General features: G+C 54.3%; 4 protein-coding genes across 4 annotated transcripts; 3 read left to right on the plus strand and 1 right to left on the minus strand.

The window, feature by feature from the left end:
- Nucleotides 1–1,128: 1,128 nt before the first annotated feature.
- Nucleotides 1,129–2,147, plus strand: COX23 (Cox23p). Its single transcript, XM_076641014.1, has 6 exons — nucleotides 1,129–1,356; nucleotides 1,430–1,458; nucleotides 1,582–1,648; nucleotides 1,760–1,772; nucleotides 1,862–1,893; nucleotides 2,019–2,147. The coding sequence occupies exons 1-6, from the start codon at nucleotides 1,171–1,173 to the stop codon at nucleotides 2,037–2,039; spliced, it is 348 nt and encodes a 115-aa protein (XP_076495668.1). The 5' UTR covers nucleotides 1,129–1,170; the 3' UTR covers nucleotides 2,040–2,147.
- Nucleotides 2,148–3,073: 926 nt separating this feature from the next.
- Nucleotides 3,074–8,968, plus strand: BDY24DRAFT_107808 (transcription factor domain-containing protein). Its single transcript, XM_076635845.1, has 28 exons — nucleotides 3,074–3,148; nucleotides 3,336–3,640; nucleotides 3,775–3,795; nucleotides 3,953–4,027; nucleotides 4,130–4,470; nucleotides 4,562–4,603; nucleotides 4,679–4,733; nucleotides 4,824–4,837; nucleotides 4,931–5,015; nucleotides 5,107–5,124; nucleotides 5,245–5,292; nucleotides 5,480–5,565; nucleotides 5,669–5,818; nucleotides 5,930–6,098; nucleotides 6,188–6,230; nucleotides 6,305–6,321; nucleotides 6,404–6,416; nucleotides 6,491–6,623; nucleotides 6,717–6,817; nucleotides 6,900–7,005; nucleotides 7,114–7,203; nucleotides 7,282–7,302; nucleotides 7,375–7,432; nucleotides 7,513–7,649; nucleotides 7,722–8,138; nucleotides 8,221–8,241; nucleotides 8,314–8,592; nucleotides 8,697–8,968. The coding sequence occupies exons 2-28, from the start codon at nucleotides 3,340–3,342 to the stop codon at nucleotides 8,805–8,807; spliced, it is 2,952 nt and encodes a 983-aa protein (XP_076495669.1). The 5' UTR covers nucleotides 3,074–3,148; nucleotides 3,336–3,339; the 3' UTR covers nucleotides 8,808–8,968.
- Nucleotides 8,969–9,552: 584 nt separating this feature from the next.
- On the plus strand, nucleotides 9,553–12,052 carry BDY24DRAFT_416280 (uncharacterized protein; the record flags this gene model as incomplete). The annotated part of the gene is made up of 3 exons (XM_076643567.1): nucleotides 9,553–10,075; nucleotides 10,192–10,565; nucleotides 10,655–12,052. The coding sequence occupies 3 exons, from the start codon at nucleotides 9,553–9,555 to the stop codon at nucleotides 12,050–12,052; spliced, it is 2,295 nt and encodes a 764-aa protein (XP_076495670.1).
- A 497-nt stretch (nucleotides 12,053–12,549) lies between these two features.
- BDY24DRAFT_393154 (uncharacterized protein) lies at nucleotides 12,550–15,877 on the minus strand. The gene is made up of 10 exons (XM_076641015.1): nucleotides 15,826–15,877; nucleotides 15,375–15,757; nucleotides 15,222–15,295; nucleotides 15,034–15,130; nucleotides 14,894–14,959; nucleotides 14,234–14,821; nucleotides 13,982–14,163; nucleotides 13,380–13,884; nucleotides 13,132–13,281; nucleotides 12,550–12,759 (listed from the first exon to the last, which is right to left on the minus strand). The coding sequence occupies exons 1-10, from the start codon at nucleotides 15,836–15,838 to the stop codon at nucleotides 12,649–12,651; spliced, it is 2,169 nt and encodes a 722-aa protein (XP_076495671.1). The 5' UTR covers nucleotides 15,839–15,877; the 3' UTR covers nucleotides 12,550–12,648.
- Nucleotides 15,878–16,230: the final 353 nt, after the last annotated feature.

A 16,230-nucleotide genomic window follows, 5' to 3' on the forward strand; every position in this document is an offset into this window, starting at 1 on the left:
GATGATCTGTCACGCCAGATCGCAGAGAAGAGCATCAGGACTCGCTGGGAATAGGCATAGAGTAGTAGAAAAATTGGAACGGACCTGAGATCGACGATTGCGAAGGGAGGGAGGAGAAGCTCGAAGAATGATCGTCCGACGAGTAGCTGAGATCGGCGCGAGGAGGTCTGAGAGAGATTTGAAGATGGTGAGTATGTACCAAGGAGGAGTGAGTCAAGCGAGACGATATGCGACTCACGGTTCCTGTTTTCGACCCGACAAGCTGGAAGTGAGCTCGACAGAGCGCGTCGCGAGCCTCGAGCGATCCGACGCGTCTTGTCTAGAAAAAGAGACGAAGTCAGCTCGGAGAGCGATCGTAACAGTTCTAATCTAATGGAAAACGAAAGTGAAGACTTACCTCATTCGACCTTCTTCTGCTGAGCAGCCCAAACCTCCATCTCGACCTTCTCTCCCAACTCCTCTGCCTCCCGCACGATCGATCCGACTAATCCCAACAGAAACGTAGCCGTGAGGAGACCTATCAGAGCCTCCACGAAGGGATAGACAGAGAGCGGCATCCATCCCCAGAGAAGAGGTTCCAGGGTCCCTGCGATCTTGAAACCGCCCGGAGGAGAGGAGATGTCCAGATGAAGGAGAGGGTTGAAGTCGGGAGCTGTACCGTCGAGCGAAGAGGAGGATATCGAGATGTGGGTTTTTGGCTGCAGTACGGGAAACACAAGGTTGAGAAGTCAGGTCTGTTGACCCAGTGCCAAGGAATGAGGCGAGAGAGAGGGAAGGGAGGGAGAGGGACGAACTTGGGCGAGCCATGAGAGCCTGTACATCCATTTGGCTCCTCCTACACCATCAGCGCAAGGGTAGAAGAGTCCTATATCCGTATGGAGGTTCATCTCATCCTCTTGAAGAACGTGGACGAGGAGGTTCGTTCCAGGAGAAGCGTAGGCGATGAGGTTGTGAGGGGAGCTCAGGATTTGGAAGGTGGAGACGGCTGGACGAGGAGAGAGGGAACGAGGGCGAGTGAAAACCAGAGCTTCGGTATCTGCAAGAGCCGAGGGTGCTAAGAAGAAGAGGAGGGTTGGTAAGGGGAGAAACAACGATGAAAAGAGCATGTCGCGGTTTGGGGAAGAAGAAGCAACGAAGGAGAGCTCGCTCGTTTGGAACCAAACCATCACCATGTCCTCCTCAGCTTCTTCCTCTTCTACTCCTTCAGATTCAGCACCACCACCACGAAGGTCTTCATCGACATCACCAACATCAGATCCTGCTCCTCCTTCTCGCTCGTCCAATACTTTCTCGAAGGATCGTGAGGCCGTGATCACACCGGTGAAGGGAGAGAAGCTCAGCTGGAAGGAGATTCAGGTTCGTTGCCTTTTTGATTCTCGTAGTCGGAAGCCCCCTCGCTGAGGTTTGTCACTCTCGTTAACCCCTACAGGCCAGGAACGTTGTTTCAAAATTCCAAGAGTGAGTTCATGGGAGGTGCGAGCGAGAGAAGAGAAGAGAGAGGAAGGAAGGAAAGCTCGAGCTCACGATCCCTTCCTCCCTTCCCTCCTTACCCTTTTTTTTTTCCCTTTCACTCCTTTCCAGCCCTTGTGCCCACGCCTCGGATCAAGCTCGTCTGTGCATGAATCTCTACGATCACGACAAGGACGCGGTGAGCTTTTTATTTCCTTTGTCTTCGAGTCGGAACGATCAACCGCTGGACAAGCTGACTCCTGCCTCCTCTCTCCTTCTCCATGTCCGTCCCTCCTTCGTCTTCCCTCAGTGCTCTGCCTACTGTACGTCCCTCTTCTTCTTCACTGTCGTCTCGTCGCATCTCTCGACGCGAGGCTGACCCTCGATCTCCCTCGATCTCGATGTCTAACAGTCCAAGCCTACCGCGACTGCAAGGACGAATGGGTGCGTTCTCTTCTCCCCTCGCTGCTCTCCCTCCCGTCTCCTTTCCTTCCTCTAGCAGCGACCGAGCACTCGAGATCTATAAACTGATTATTTTTCTCGTTTCGCTTCTTCCTCCTCCTCCACAGGCCAAGAAACGAACGCACTGAACTCCCTCGTCGTCTCTCGTCGCACTTCTCTTCGAAGGGCAAGGAGACGGTCCGAGAGGGGAAGAATATGTTTGAAACCTGAATGAGGATGTGTATACCAGATCAGTACTTCCTTTGTCGTCCTCTCTCGAGTCAGTCAGAGGAAGGGAGGTGCGAACGAGCGAGGTCGAATCAAGTCGAGACGCGACTCGTCTTTTCCTCTTTTGCATAGCACGCGGGGATACTGAGAGCGCAGCTCTTGTTGCAGCTCTATTTCACAGTATAGCGGTCCAGCGCTAAGGTCCTCCCTCTCCTCAGTTCGAAGTTCGAATCGAAAGACGCGTCGTCCGTGTTTTCGTCGAGTCGACAGGCGTTCCCTCCCCCTTTTCTCTTTCTCTTTCTCTTATCCTTATCTCTCTTGCCTGCCCTGATAACGAGGGCTATCAGTAACGATGCCATCTTAATTTTCGCGCCAGCATTCGTTGAGATCTCCTCGCTGTTCTCTTCTCTTCCTCAGACGCGTCGCGATCTCCTCCCTTCTCTCCCTGATCTTCGCCCTACCCAGCCTCTCCTCCAAGCTATACTCACCTCAGCCCCTCCAAATTCTTCAATCGTACACACAGCCTCATTCTATCCCTTCCCTCGTCCTGATACAAAAAGGGATCGCCCTGTCCTGTCCTCCCATCCCATCCTCTCCTCTCCTCCCATTCGTCCTCCCTCTCTGCCCTCTCCTCCCCGCAACCTTGAACCTCCTCGAACGCCCCCCCTCCTTTTTTGGATCTCTCTCTCGCTTTCTCCCCGACGTCTTTTCTCTCCTTGCCTTTTCCTTCGAGAGCCGTATCTCATCCAGCATGGTCTCTTTCTCAAAGCTCTGAAGGGAAAAAAAGAAAAACAAAGAGCGACGCGAGGGCCTCGCCGTTATAGGTGAGATCGCTTCGAGAGAAAGGAAGCGTGCGTCGTCGACGGCAAATACAAAGCCCCCCAAGCGGACTCAAAAAATTGTAATCTCATCAGACAAGCCCAGGGCGGCCCATTCTTTCCCCTCGTCCCCTCCAACCGCGACCATCCCCCCGTTCTCTTGTGCTTTTTTCGTCTTCCCTCCAGGAAGTCGGATTCAAACTTCTCCCTTCGTGAGTCTTGACATCCCCTTGTCTCTACTACCAACAAGCGTACTACCTCGGAACAAAACAGAAAACAAACCCCAAAACCAAACAGAAGACGCGATCTTCCTTTGATCCAAAACGCAGCCCAGACAAGAATCAAACCTGACTCGGCGACCTTTCTTCTTCTTCTTCTCTCCCAACTCTTTTCTGGCAGTTCCATGTCCCAGAACACCAGTCCTCCTTCCACCACCTCCTCTCATCTCTCCTCCCGCAACCTCTCCAGTCAACAACAACAACAACAACACCAACTGCTGCTTCTGCAACGAGCCAACAACTACACGTCGAGCCATCAAACGATCGCTCCTGCTCCTCCCAACATGAGTTCCAACGGGCACGGAGTCGGAGCTGGAAGCAGCGCTGGAGTCGGGGCGAACAAGAAGAGGAAGAAGGCTGTGAAGGATGAAGGAGCGGAGGATGCGGAGGGGAGTGTGGATGGGAAGGCGAAGAAGGGGTTTAGTTGTGAGTAACAAAGGATTGAAGGAGGGAGGAGGAGGAGGAGGAAGGATCCGATGAGAGCGGATGTCCTTCCTTTACGCCCTTATCTATACATCCGAGCTCATCATCTTTGATCTCTCATCTTATCTATCAATCAGGTCAAGAATGCCATCGAAGGAGTAAGGTGAGCTCAACTTCTCTTCCTCCTCTTCCCCCAAACTCTTTGTTCAACTCTCGAGCTCACGTCCTTCCTCCTTCCAGTCCCTCTCTCTCTCCTTCTCTTCTTCTTCTTCTCTCAACAGATCCTTATACGAAACCTGGGGTGATCTTCCACAGAACAGAAATGCGACCGTAAACAACCCTGCAACCACTGCGTCTCGAGAAAAGTGCCGGATCGATGTCATCCTTTCAGTTCGTTGTCGTCCTTCCTTCCTTCTTCTCCCTCCTCTTCCTCTCCTTCTTCTTCTCTCACTAACGCCCTCGTTCTCTCTCTCTCTCTCATCTTCTATAAAGCCCCGGGAAAACCCGAAGACGAACTTCTCCCGCGTCTGCTCCGTCTAGAAAAGATCCTCTCGATCCACTACCCTCAGTACAACCTCGCCGACTCGCTAGGACCGGATTTCCCTCTCCCGCCCAACTTCCCTTTCGCAGCTTCGACGTCCTCGATTAAAGGGAAAGGAAGGGAGAACGGAAACAGAGGTGGTAGGGTCGGAAGGGGAGGAGCAGCAGCAGCAGCACCAGCAGGAGGGGAAGGGAGCTATGGGAGCGAGGAGGAGGAGGACGAGGAGCTCAGGGAGGAAGAGGAGAGAGATTTGGGGAGGGGAAGGTTGACGAAAGGGAAGTGGTTTGGAGTGGTGAGTACTTGCTCGGGTCGGAGAAGAGAAGGAAGAAGGAAGCAAGGCGAGAGAGTTGACCTTTCCTCGGTCGGGGGTTCGGTTGCTCCAGAGTGCGGTAGGGTCCATGTCGGAGGCACCTATCCTTGAGAGGGTGAGTTCCTACATCTACTGCGAGAGTCTTATGTTGAGAGGTGAAGCTGACGGAGAATGAATCGGTTCTGATCAGCTTCAAGCGGACAACGCGACCATCGAGCTGCATCTCGAGGATATCTCTTCACCTGGTTCGTTTTCGCCTCATCACCCATCATCCCAACAACCTCATCTTCATCTGACTGATCCTTTCTTTCTTGCTCGTCGTTCTACCCCAACAGCCGAGAATCTCCAGGTTCGTTTTCGCCTCGAGAGCTCACAACGCGTCCTTTCGTCTCTCCTCGTCTCCCCCAGCTGACTTGGTCTCGTCGCTCCTTCTCTCGAACAGCGACTCATCACGGAATGTGGAGTCTCACCTACGAAGGTCGCCGAGCTCGTACAGGAGCTGCCACCGAAGGACTTTGCGAACATCCGTCAGTCGCGTCTCTTTCCTTCCTTTCGTCCAAACAGTTTCAAAACGCTGACTGTCGCCTTGTCCTTCCTTCCGCTCCTTGTCTGAAACAGTGGTCGACTGGTTCTTCTGTGAGTCTTTCTTTGCTTGTCTTTCTTCCGGCTCTCGTCCAGCTCGATCTTGATTTCCTCTCCGAGACGCGTCTCCGATATCATGACTGACCGACTTTCTCCTTCCTTCTCGATTCGCAGCCAAGATCAACTTCACGAGATACCCTATCCACGAGGGAATGTTCAGAGGTTCGTTTCCCCGACGCGTTGTCTGCTGTCGTCGCGTCTTTGTTTTGCTGATTCTCTTCACGTCTCTTCTTCCCGCCTTTTCTCAATACAGCTGGTTCGTCCTTCGTCCTCCGTTCTAGACGCCCAGAGATCAGAACTTTCAAAGCTGATCTCTTTCCTCTCTGCTCCTTTCGTTTTTTTTTCTCAGCCTACGAAGCTCTCTACGCCAACGGTCTGCGAACGGATCCTGCGAACGTTCGATGCCTCCCTCTCGTCTTCATCATCCTCGCTACCGTTCGTTCTCGTCTCTCTTTCTTTCGCCTCTTACCCAGTCTTATCTCTCCCTCTCAATTCAGTTGGAACTGACTCTCGTCCTCTTCCTTTCGAAAACAAACAGGCCGTCCGACTCGCACCAGAACACATCGGAGGAGACGATCGAACTCGACGTCTAACGTCTCTTCGATACTACTGGAGCTCAAGACGAAGTATTCTCATCGCTACCGCTATCCAGAGTGAATCGCTGGAGCTGGTTGTTACGAGGTTGCTGGTCAGTCCCTCGCCCCTTTGTTGTCGCTCCTCGTTTGGACGCGTCGACCTCTCTCCCCCCCCCCAAAGACGATCTAACTGACCCTCCTTCCTTTTTCTTTCATTCTCACAGAGTTCCCGCTATCTCATCATGGTCCACGATCGAAGATTGACCGAGTGCTGGTCCCAGCTCGGAGCGAGTTTGAGGACGGCTCAGGCGATTGGACTTCATCGAGATGGAACAAAGCTCGGGCTCGATGCGTTCCAGACGGAGTATAGGAGGAGGATTTGGAGTTATCTTTGTGAGTTCGGTGGGAGACTTGATGGGGAGGGGAGAGAACGCGTTGTTGACGTGGACGTTTCGGCTTTGGTTCGTTCTCGACGCGTACAGACCATGCGGATCGAACTTATTCGCTCATCTTGGGTCGACCTCCGTGAGTTTATCTCCTGCCTCTTCCGGTCCATCCGTCGTCGGACGCTGACCTCGTTGCTCCCTTCGATTGTTCAGTGCGATTTCCGATGCTTGTTCGTCCCTCGCTCACCGCCTCCCCGCCCTGCTACTCGAGCTCTCACTGACGCATTCTTCCCCTTCCTTCTCGCCCCCTAGACACCGACACTCTGTTCGTCCAGTCCTTTGTTCTCCAGCTTCTTGCCCTTCTTCTTCGACTGACGGGTCTTCTCTTCCTTCTCGCAGACCTCCCTCGAATCTCGAAGACTCGGAACTCGTCCCAGGAATCACTCCAGAACCTCGACCTCTCACTCAGCCTACAACCATGACCTACGGAGTCCTTCGACATTCTCTCTCGAGAATCATCGGAAAGATTACCGTTCGTTCTGCCCCTTCGTCTCCCGTATTCTCCATCCTCGAGCTCGAACTCGAAGCTCACTCCCCTCCCCTCCCTCCCTCTTTCCCCTCGCAGCACCACTTCCAACAACTCGTCGAACCCTCCCACTACGCCGACGTTCTCAAGCTCGACGACGAACTCAACGCCTTCGTCAAGTCGCTCCCTCCTCACTACAGGTCCGTTCGACGACGCGTCTCCCGATCCTCTTTTTCTCCTCGTCTCTCGACTGACCCTGATCTCTACCATTCTCATTCTCAGGATGGAGAACCCAGATCGAACGCTCGATGGAGTCCTTGCTGCCTTCCTTCCCATGCATCGATTCTTCCTCATCACCGAGATCTTGTTCGTCAGGATTACACTTCACGTAAGTTTTTTTTTCCTTCCTCTGACGCGTCGAGCAAGACTCATAGGAGTTGAAGTAAATTCGAGACGAACATGCTGACTCTCTTTCTTTACTCGCTTCGAATTGCAGCGACCCTGGCTTCTTCGAAAGCTCAAGTCGGATCGATTCTTGGTCTCGAGGAACGCTTGCTTCGAGAGTGCGAAGAAGGACTTCGGGATTGTGAGTCTTCAGATCTGCAGATCCATCATCTCGAGCTGGTACTGATGTTCACGTTTTGCTTCAACCTTTCACCTACAGCGACAAGCTTTCAAGAAGGAGGTGAGTTCGAACTCGAAGATTCTCGGACGGTCGATCGAGGGCTGATTTCTCTTCGTTTCCTTTTGCTTTCAGTCGCATACGGACGTCGCTGCTATCGTCGGAGGACAGTTCAGGGAGTTCAACGCTGCCAGTGAGTCCGGTCTCGATCCTCAGTCGCTCTGAGCAACTCCTTGACTGACGCGTCTCTCTCTTCCTCTTCCCCTCCTTCAGTGATCGCCGGAATCTCTGCCATCATCGAGCCTCACGGAGAAGACGCACCTGAGATGCGAGGCATCCTCGCTACGTTCTTGAACGATCACCCTCAAGAGCAGATGATTGATGACACGACGAAGAAGGAGAGGAGCATCGTTCGTCCCCCCTTCCTCTCCGTTCCCTGTCCTTTTCACTCCCTGACCTTCTTCCTTTCCTGGCCCCTCCAGATCGAAACCCTCTACAACCGATCCACTCAACTCACCAACGCCTCCCACAAGGATTCAGCCGTCCACGACCTCGTCCCCGTCGACCCCTCCACCGAATCTCACGCTCAAAACCTCCTCGGTCTCGCAGCCTCCTCGGCCACCTCCCCTTCAGCCAACGGTCAACAACCTCTCCCTACCAACTCCGTCCCTTCCCCTTCGGATCTCGCTAACTACCAGAACCGATCGAGCTTCTACGGGCAGAACCAGTCGGCTGCGAGCTCGAGTTCGGGAATGGCGACGTCCCCTCATTGGGCTCATCTGCTTCCTGCCGGACAAGCGAACGGGAACAATGCTGGTCAGGGTGGAAGGTTGGCTAGTACGCCGCCTAGTTTGGAGGACGAAAGTGCGCAGGCGCTGTTGGATCAGTGGTGTCAGGAGGTGAGCTCGACCTTTCTCTCGTGCTTCGAACGAAACCTGAACTCTGATCCGACGCGTCTTTCTTTCTTTCCTTGCTCCCTAGAACCTCGCTCTCGATACAGTCGTGAGTCTCCGTTCCTCCCTTTGTCTTCACCGACCTCCAACTGACTCTCATTTTCTCCTCCTTTTCCCACAGACCGGCGCTTCCGAACAGATCTTCCCCTCCTCAGCGCTCAACCAGCCCCTCCTCTCCTCGTCCAACTTCTCCTGGCCAGCAAGCAACGACGTCGGGACTTCGTTCGGCGGACTCGGAGGTGGAGTCCCTATCGCTTCGGTCGGGATGGGACTGGGAGGTCTTCCGTCGGCGGGAGTGATGATGGGTGGAGGAGGAGGAGGAGGGAACGGAGGAGGTGGAGGAGGAGCTGGTTCTGGACAGCAAGGACCGGGGGATTTCAACTATTGGGAGGGGTTGATTGTGAGTTGATCGTCGTTTCTTGCTTTGTTGTGGAGGAGGTTGAAGTTCCAGGAGGAGGATCGAGGCTCGAACGCTAATCCAACTTCTTTCGTTTCGTTTTGTAGAACTCGATCCTCGCTCAAGGAGGAGACGCACCTGCTGGACCAACTGCATCCGGATCGGTATCTAGGACGAGTCCTTTGGGTGGGGATATGGGGAAGATGGAGATGGAGTGAGGAGAGGAAGAGGAAGACGAACGACGCGCTTGGAGATGAACTGTAGCTGCTTTCCTTTCCCTTTTTTTTTTTCTCCGGTCGTGTTTACTTAGCCGTTATGATTTCTCCTCTATGTTCTCTCGATACCCTGATGTACATTCGACTTCGCTTTGTGCCCATCAAAAACGAAAAGAAAAGAAAAAATGTACCCAAACTCATCCGAGCTCACCCTCTCTCTCTTCCTTCCTCCCACCATCCATCCCCTCCCCTCCCCTTCCTCCCGGCCGTCCCGATCCAAGCTGATCTACATGTATCCACAAATGACCTCAACAATCTCCCTCCGTAACCATCCTACATCTGGTTCCTTCCCTGTCTCGGTCGCTTCGCATGTCCTCTCGATCGTTTGGTCCGAGCTCGAGCTCGAGAGTCGGAAGGATTCAGATCGAGGAGGGAGGAGCCGACTGTGTTTCTCGGATCAAAAAACAAGTTGGTGCAGGTGAGAGGGGAGGTTTCAGATTGATTTCGGCTGGGTTGGGGGAGGAAACGGGCTAAGTTAAGGTGGTGTTTTCGCTCGAGGTTCAGTCTGGAAGTCGGAAGGAATCAAACAAAGGAGGAGGAGGTTTGTTTCTGATTCTGAAGAGGGACGACGAGGGAGAAGAAGAGAAACTCTCTCAACCACCACCACCTTCTCCTTCTCTTCTTCACGAAGTCGTCTTCTCTTCTATAGTCTACGGATCTCAAAGGACGGACACGGACGACAACAACGATGACTTCCACTTCCTCCACCTCTGAATCGGACGACCTCTTCGACTCTTCGTTCCGACTTCCTTCGTTCGATGGGAACCCTACCGTTCCTTCTCCTTCTTCTATTACTACTACAACCACCCTAACCACCACCAGCAGCAGCAAAGCTCAATCCCAATCCCAGTACTACCGCTCCACCATCAACACCGTCAAAGTGCCCTCCATCCTCGTTACTTCTCCCCCTGCTCCTCCTTCTCGTTCCCTCCTCTCTAGGTTCTCGCTCGTCACTCGAGACTCTCCTTCCTCCACTCCTTCCTACGTCCAACCCAACCAGCGCCATCTCACCCTGAGCCCAACCCTCAGCATCGTCAACCCTCTTCGTCGTCGCTCTGCAACGGTCACTACAGCGGAGGCCGATGATGGTGCAAAGGGTGCTGGAGGGAGAGGGAAAGGCGGACCTGGATGGTATGCTGGCAAGAGGAAGAACGAGAAGGGGGAGATTGTAGCGATCGGAGAGGATGGAGTAGAAGTGGTGATTATGAAACGTGAGTCTCCGTCTTCCAGTTTCGTTCGAGGTGTTGTTTTGTTTCTCGAGCTGACCATCTTCTCTCTTTATCTCCTTTCTTCCTCTGCTGTTCGTTCTGTTCGTTTGATGCTGCAGTCCCCATCCAACCCAAGAAGACTCCAACCCCTCCTCGACCCTCCGTTCACTCTCCCTCTCCTCACCCAGCTCCTTCGATCCCTCTTCCTCCCATCCCCACCTCCGCCGCCCAAGCTCCCAACGTCGTCGCCCCCGTCCCAGAGGACATCTCGGACGACATTTCTTCGACGCTCATTCGGGAGATGCTCTCGAGGTCGTCGTCCCGGGAGAGCGGGGATGGATCTGGCTGCTTTGAGGTCTGCAAGGAGAGGATCTCGTCGGATTTGGGGGTGGGAGGGAGGCCGACGAGTATCGTGAGCTGCAAGGGGGAGAGGAGAAGGAGTATCTTGCAGGTTGCGAGTGAGATTGTTGAGAAGGAGTTGAGGTCGACGGAGGTGAGTCTCTTGCTTTCTTGGGTTCTTTTTCGTCGACGCGTCTTCGTTTTCGAATCGAGCTCACTGATTCTTCCTCCCTTTTCTTCCAGAGTCTCACCATCACTCAACCTTCCAACATCATCGTCGAGGAGGACGAGAACCAACGAACTCCAATTCCAGCTCTCTCCTCCGACGCCTCAAGTCTCTCCAACCAATCCATCTCCACCCCTTCCGTCCCAGCTCGAACTTCCTCCCTTCCATCCCCCTCTCCTCCCTCTCCTCCTCCTCCTCCTCCTCGACGACCCATGGCGTTCGGAACTCGATCCTCTACTCCCAGCAGCACTCCTCGCTCCTCACCTACCCATCCTTCCAACCCCAAGTTCGACGACCTCCGACCCGGATCTCCAGCTGCTCCCACGACCAAGTACACCATCGTCGCTCACAACGCTTCACCTCCCTCGGAGGTCTTCAACGTGGAGTCTACCATCGTCGTCTCCCCTCAGGCTTGGGCAGAGCAGGTCGCAGAGTACCACCACCGCTCCGAGTCTCAGGAGGTCACGCTCGACGGGCCTCGAAGGGAATCGATCCTTTGGGAGGAGGAAGGAGGGTACAACACCGTCTCAGCCAGTAGCAGCACCGCCGTCGCTCCTAGCTCGTCGATGATGATGATCAACCATGCTACTCGACGTCGGGTTTCGATCTCTCCGAGCTTCGAGTCCAGCACTTCGACGCACGCGTCGTCCAGTGCTTCGACGTCGTCGTCCTCGCAGTGCTGCTTCCACCACGGACGAGGATCCTTCTCCTCCTCCTCGGACACCTGTCCCAGCAGTGCACCTACCTCCTCGTCAGCGTTCGCGCTCACTTCCTCCTCGTCGTCGTCGTCCTCTTCCAACCCCAACAAGAAACAACTCCACCTCAACCTCACCACCTCCCACCCTCCACCTTCCTCCACCACCGCCTCCTCTACCACCACCTCTGAACGATCTCACAAACAAGCCCTCCTCTCCCTTCGTCGCCTTCACTCCCTCGAAAAAGACGCCCTCATCTTCGCGCTCTCGGAATCGAAACGCGCCTTGGACGACGCTCGAGCGGAGACCGAAGATCTTCGAGGGGAGGTCAGGGATCTGAGAGGGAGGATGGAGGAGATTCGACGAGCTTTGATCGAGGAGGAACTGGCTGCTGCGGGAGGAGGAGGGGGCCAGAGCCAGAGCGTGTACGGGACGGCGAGCGAGGGTCAGGGGAGGGCGAGGGCGAGTGCGAGTGCGGTTAGTTTGTTGAGTTTGAGTGAGAGGTTGAGCACGTTGGATGGGATGAGTACGTCGAGTACGGGCGGGTCTAGTGTGGGGATGAGCAGGGGGAAGGAGAGTGGAAGTGGTAGTACTGGGTGGGAGGATGGAGAGGAGGAAGAGGAAGAGGAAGAAGAAGGCGGGATGGGAGAGTTGTTGAGGAGTTTCGAGTTGCCGCCTACGACGGTTCCTTCGAGGAGGAGTTTGGTTGTTGAGGGTTAGGGTGACAGGGTTGGGGAGACGAGGAGGAGGGGACCTTAGCATTTTCGTGCTGAGGGAGGGGGGAGACGCGTCGTGTTTTTCTTTTTTTGCTTTGCGTTCGTTCGTTTCGGTTCTCTCTTTCTCGTTACAGTTTCTTGCTTCTTCTATAATACTTGGCTAAAACACACAAAAAAAACTTCGTCTCGTCATATCTCCTCTACTTCTAGTTTGTCTTACCTTACTGCTTTGTTGTTTCCCTCTTTGTCTCTTTTCGTTGTTCGTTTTCGCTCTGCTTCTCCCTCTTCCACCCGCTCTTCTTCCCTTTTGTTGCGATTTTCGATTTCGTTTTCATCTCTGTAATCGTCTGTAATTCGTCTATCTATCTATCCTATTCGTTGCCTGTAGCCTTTCGGTTCGTTGAACCGGTCGAAGAGAGCAAGGGAGGAAAGGGACGCGTCGACTAGTTCCTTCCTCTGAACAGTCTTCGTTCAACTTTCCATGTCGGCCGAGAAATCAAAGAAAAGGCAGAGAGCATCAAATCGTCTCCTACGTCAAGACTCCTCTCGAAAAACTAAACCAACGCTGACAGCAAAAAGCTCGCCTCGCCTGTCGTCTCCTCACTCGACGGTCATCTCCTTCGTCTCGAGACCCTCCGACGAAGCGATGGATTCGAAGAGGACGGCTCGCCAGATTGAGACGGCGAAGGGTGTGGCTTCGTCTTCCAGGATCTGTTCGGATGGGACGCGTAGGAGGAGGAGAGAGAGAGAGAGAGAGAGAGACGAGGGACGAACGAAGGAGGGCCGAGGGAGAAAAGGGGAGGAGGGAAGAAGGCGTCAGTGAACGGTTCGAGAGTCAAGGGAGAGGAGCAAAGGCGTCTCTTTGAGAGAGAGTGAGGTTAGCCTCGAAAGGAAGTCGACGCTCGATGGACGAGTGAGAAAGGAGAAGAGGCGACTCGAGATACTCAGCGTTGCGTCCGAATCTCGAATAACACCCTCGACGAACCCTTCCAACGCAAGCCAACTCCTCGTGGTGTCGAAGAAAGAGAGGGGAAGGGAAGGGTGATGGGTGGAAGGGAGAAGTGAGGTCGAGAGGGTACTCACCATTTCGAGTCCTTCCACGAGATCCGACGCGCTCTTCCTCTCCCTGATGTGATCCAGCACGAAATTGAGGAGATCGTCGTCCTCCATCTCTCCGAGGTACACGATCACCTTCTTCCGAACCAGAGGCTGAAGCTTCTTCTCGATGATCGTCTGCGAAAAGAAGAGAACAGCGACGAAGACGAAGTCAGGACCCGTCGCTTCTTCTCGTCAACGCAAAGGGACGAGAGCCAGAGGGAGAGAAGACAGACCTCGGTGATAGCCTCCCACTTGACAGCACTCTCGAACAACCCCTTCGTCGTCTTTGGCAGCTTCTCCAACTTGATCTTCGCCAACCCTTGAACCCTCTTCAACTCCCTCTCCTCCGTCGTCAACCCGTCTCCGTAATCCAGCTTCACCAGCACCCTCTTCTTCTTGGTCTCCTCCTCCTCCTCCTCGACAAAGACTCGTCCTCCTCCTCCAGTGACTTCTCCAGAAGACGTCGACGCGACCGGCGCGGTGGTGGTCGTCGAGGAAGGCGGTGGAGGAGGAGGTTTGGCGACAATGTTGAGCTTGATGGGTGCGACGTCGTCCGCGAGGATTCCAGCTGCTTTTTGTTTGACGGCGAGGTCGGCGAGGTCCTGCATTTGTTGGTTCAGGAAGTCTTCGGATTCTCGTTGAAGGGCGGCGGTCTCCTCGATTTCAGCTCGTCGATCTGCTTCGTCGGCTTCTTCTTCACGACGTCGTAGAGGAGTTCGTTGCGAGCGCCATCGAGGTCTAAGGGAGGGATAATAGGATAATAGAAAGAGGGCAATGATGTCAGACAGCTGATCTCGATAAAGCGTGAAGGAGACGAGGGAAGAGAGAAACTCACCGGTCGGCGTACCAGAGATCTCGACCTCTTTCCTCCTGCTCGTCGTCGTCCCATCGAGCAAGCTTCTCCTTCATCGACCGATGATCCTGATCCTCCTCGAGATTTCGTTGACGTTCTGAAGCGATCTCTCGATCGATAAGTACGAGTCGTTGACGTTCCCGTTGTTCGAAGCGACGTTCCCTCTGAATCAGCGAGACGAGAATGGAGTCAGTTCCGACTGCTCCAAAGGAGTAGAGAAGCAATTTCACTCACCTCCCTCAATGAGTCAGCCTGATCTCTCCTCCTCTTCTCCTTCCTCAGCTCCTCCTCCTCCTCGTCCGTCCTCTCGATACCACTCCCACTCGCCGGCACGAACCCAACAGGTTTCGACCATCCTTGAGGACCAGTCCCGAACGCTCCACCGCTACTCGACCCAGCCAGCCTATCCTTCTCCCGCTCCTTCTCGCTAGCCATCTCCTTAGCCCTCGTGGCGGCCTGCTGCTCCCTCATCCTCGTAGCGTTCTGCTCGAAGATCATCGCCTCGATCCTCCTCCTCTCGTTCTCCTCTTCGAGCTTCTTCTTGGCCTGCTCCCTCTCGACGGCTTGAACTCGGAACATGGCAATTTGGTCGAGGACTCCGTCTCGGCTCTCCTCTGGTAGATCGGCGGCTTGAAGGTCTCGAAGGTGCTCGGGGACGGCGAAGGGATCGATGGCAGGAGCGGCGGTTGCTGCTGGGTTTGGATTTCCGTTGGAGGAGGCGAGAGCTGTGGAGGTGGAGGTAGGGAGAGCTGTTCCGTTGGTGAGAGCTTCGAGAATGGCGGTGATGGACTTGACGGCGGAGAGTTCGAGTTGGTCGTCGGTCTGAGGGAGGAGAGGAAGGAGTTGAGGTCAGCTCAAGCGGAACGTCCTGAGTTGCGAGATGCGGAGACTCACGTCGGTTCGAACCATCTGAGCTTGGTACTCGTCCAAGAACTTCCTCGTGTTGTCGTCTACCTTGACCTGTAAAGAAGACCCAAAACAGGAGAGATGGTGAGCTCGACGTTAGAGAGGGCACGTCCAAGCTTCAAACTCACCAGCAGCTTCTTTCCAGGACCCCTGTTCTCCAGATCAGGAAGTTCGACACCGCTGAGGACGACGAGAGCCCGGAGGACAGAGTCGGGATCTTGGTACCTACAGGTCGAAGATGGGAGAGAAGAGAAAGGGAGGTGAGTGATGAAAAGGAAGGAGCTCAACACGAGGAGAAGAAGACGAAGAGGCTCACTCTGCGAATCCGAATGCCTGAGGCTTTCCGGTAGCACCTCTGACTCTCTTGAGCATCTTGAGAGGTCCACAGGCCTGTCGAATCCATGCGAAACAAAAGAGGGAAGTCAGCTTCGAGAGGGAGACGCGAAGGAGGAAGGAGAAGGAGGCTCACGTTCAACAGCTGCTCCAGAACCTGATCCGTCACCCCAGGAGATATACTTCCTACGAACAGCGTAGTTTGAGCACTGAGTTCCTTCTGCTGAACCGGAGGAGGGATAGGAGGAAGATGACTGGCTCGAGGAGGTGGTCCTCTGAAGCCTGGCGGAGGGAAGTTGGGGAATCCTCCTCCTCCTGGTCCTCCTGCTCTCCCTTGACCTAGAGGAGGACCGTTGTAGCCTGGAGGTGGTACTGAGAAGTCCTGTCCTCCGATAGTAGGGTAGTTTCCATGACGACGAGGTCCTGAGGGTGGGGGAGGACCGCCTGCTCCTCCTTGTTGAGCGAGGTGAGGAGGGATCTGAGGATTGAAGCCACCTCCTCCGCCTCGACCTTGATAGCCTGTGAGAACGAGAGTAGTGAGGATCAGTATACACGAGAGACCTCTATCGAGTGTCGAAAGCACTGACCTTGATTGTACATGAGAGGAAGGGAGGGAGACGAGAAGGATGGGTGTTGAGGTCGACCTCGAGCTCGAACGAAAACAAGCTCGTCGGCTCCTTCCTGCTGTTTTTTCTCGAGCTGTTTTCAGGCTCGATCTGAGCTCTTTCACGGACATATGTGTAAAATCTATTCTTCAAAATAAAACCAAAACCATGTTCGCAAAGTCTACTAAACAGCATCTAAAAAGCCGCGTCGCGTCGGCGAACTGATTCATCTCTCCTTCTCGTCTCTCTACCTCCCAGGAAGAGAGTAGGCCTTCATCAAGCACGCACACGCCAGCATCCCAAATCCCATGACCAACGCGAAAACGAACACTGCCTCGATCGATGCGAGGTAGGACAGGACAGCTTCGGCGTGGATGGAGGAGGGAA

This window comes from Mrakia frigida (assembly GCF_051309035.1).
Source record: "Mrakia frigida strain ATCC 22029 unplaced genomic scaffold BDY24scaffold_20, whole genome shotgun sequence".
In the NCBI taxonomy this organism is placed as follows: Eukaryota; Fungi; Basidiomycota; class Tremellomycetes; order Cystofilobasidiales; family Mrakiaceae; genus Mrakia; species Mrakia frigida.

Coding starts and splice junctions, on each gene's coding strand:
- BDY24DRAFT_393154 (XM_076641015.1), bottom strand. Junction 15,131..15,221: donor CAGGCATTCGGATTCGCAGA/GTGAGCCTCTTC, acceptor TTCGACCTGTAG/GTACCAAGATCCCGACTCTG. Junction 12,760..13,131: donor TCGTGGAAGGACTCGAAATG/GTGAGTACCCTC, acceptor CCATCCGAACAG/ATCCTGGAAGACGAAGCCAC.
- COX23 (XM_076641014.1), top strand. CDS start 1,171: ATGTCCTCCTCAGCTTCTTCCTCTTCTACTCCTTCAGATTCAGCACCA. Junction 1,357..1,429: donor TCAGCTGGAAGGAGATTCAG/GTTCGTTGCCTT, acceptor TAACCCCTACAG/GCCAGGAACGTTGTTTCAAA. Junction 1,459..1,581: donor GTTGTTTCAAAATTCCAAGA/GTGAGTTCATGG, acceptor ACTCCTTTCCAG/CCCTTGTGCCCACGCCTCGG.
- BDY24DRAFT_107808 (XM_076635845.1), top strand. CDS start 3,340: ATGTCCCAGAACACCAGTCCTCCTTCCACCACCTCCTCTCATCTCTCC. Junction 4,028..4,129: donor GGATCGATGTCATCCTTTCA/GTTCGTTGTCGT, acceptor TCTTCTATAAAG/CCCCGGGAAAACCCGAAGAC. Junction 8,593..8,696: donor ACTATTGGGAGGGGTTGATT/GTGAGTTGATCG, acceptor TTCGTTTTGTAG/AACTCGATCCTCGCTCAAGG.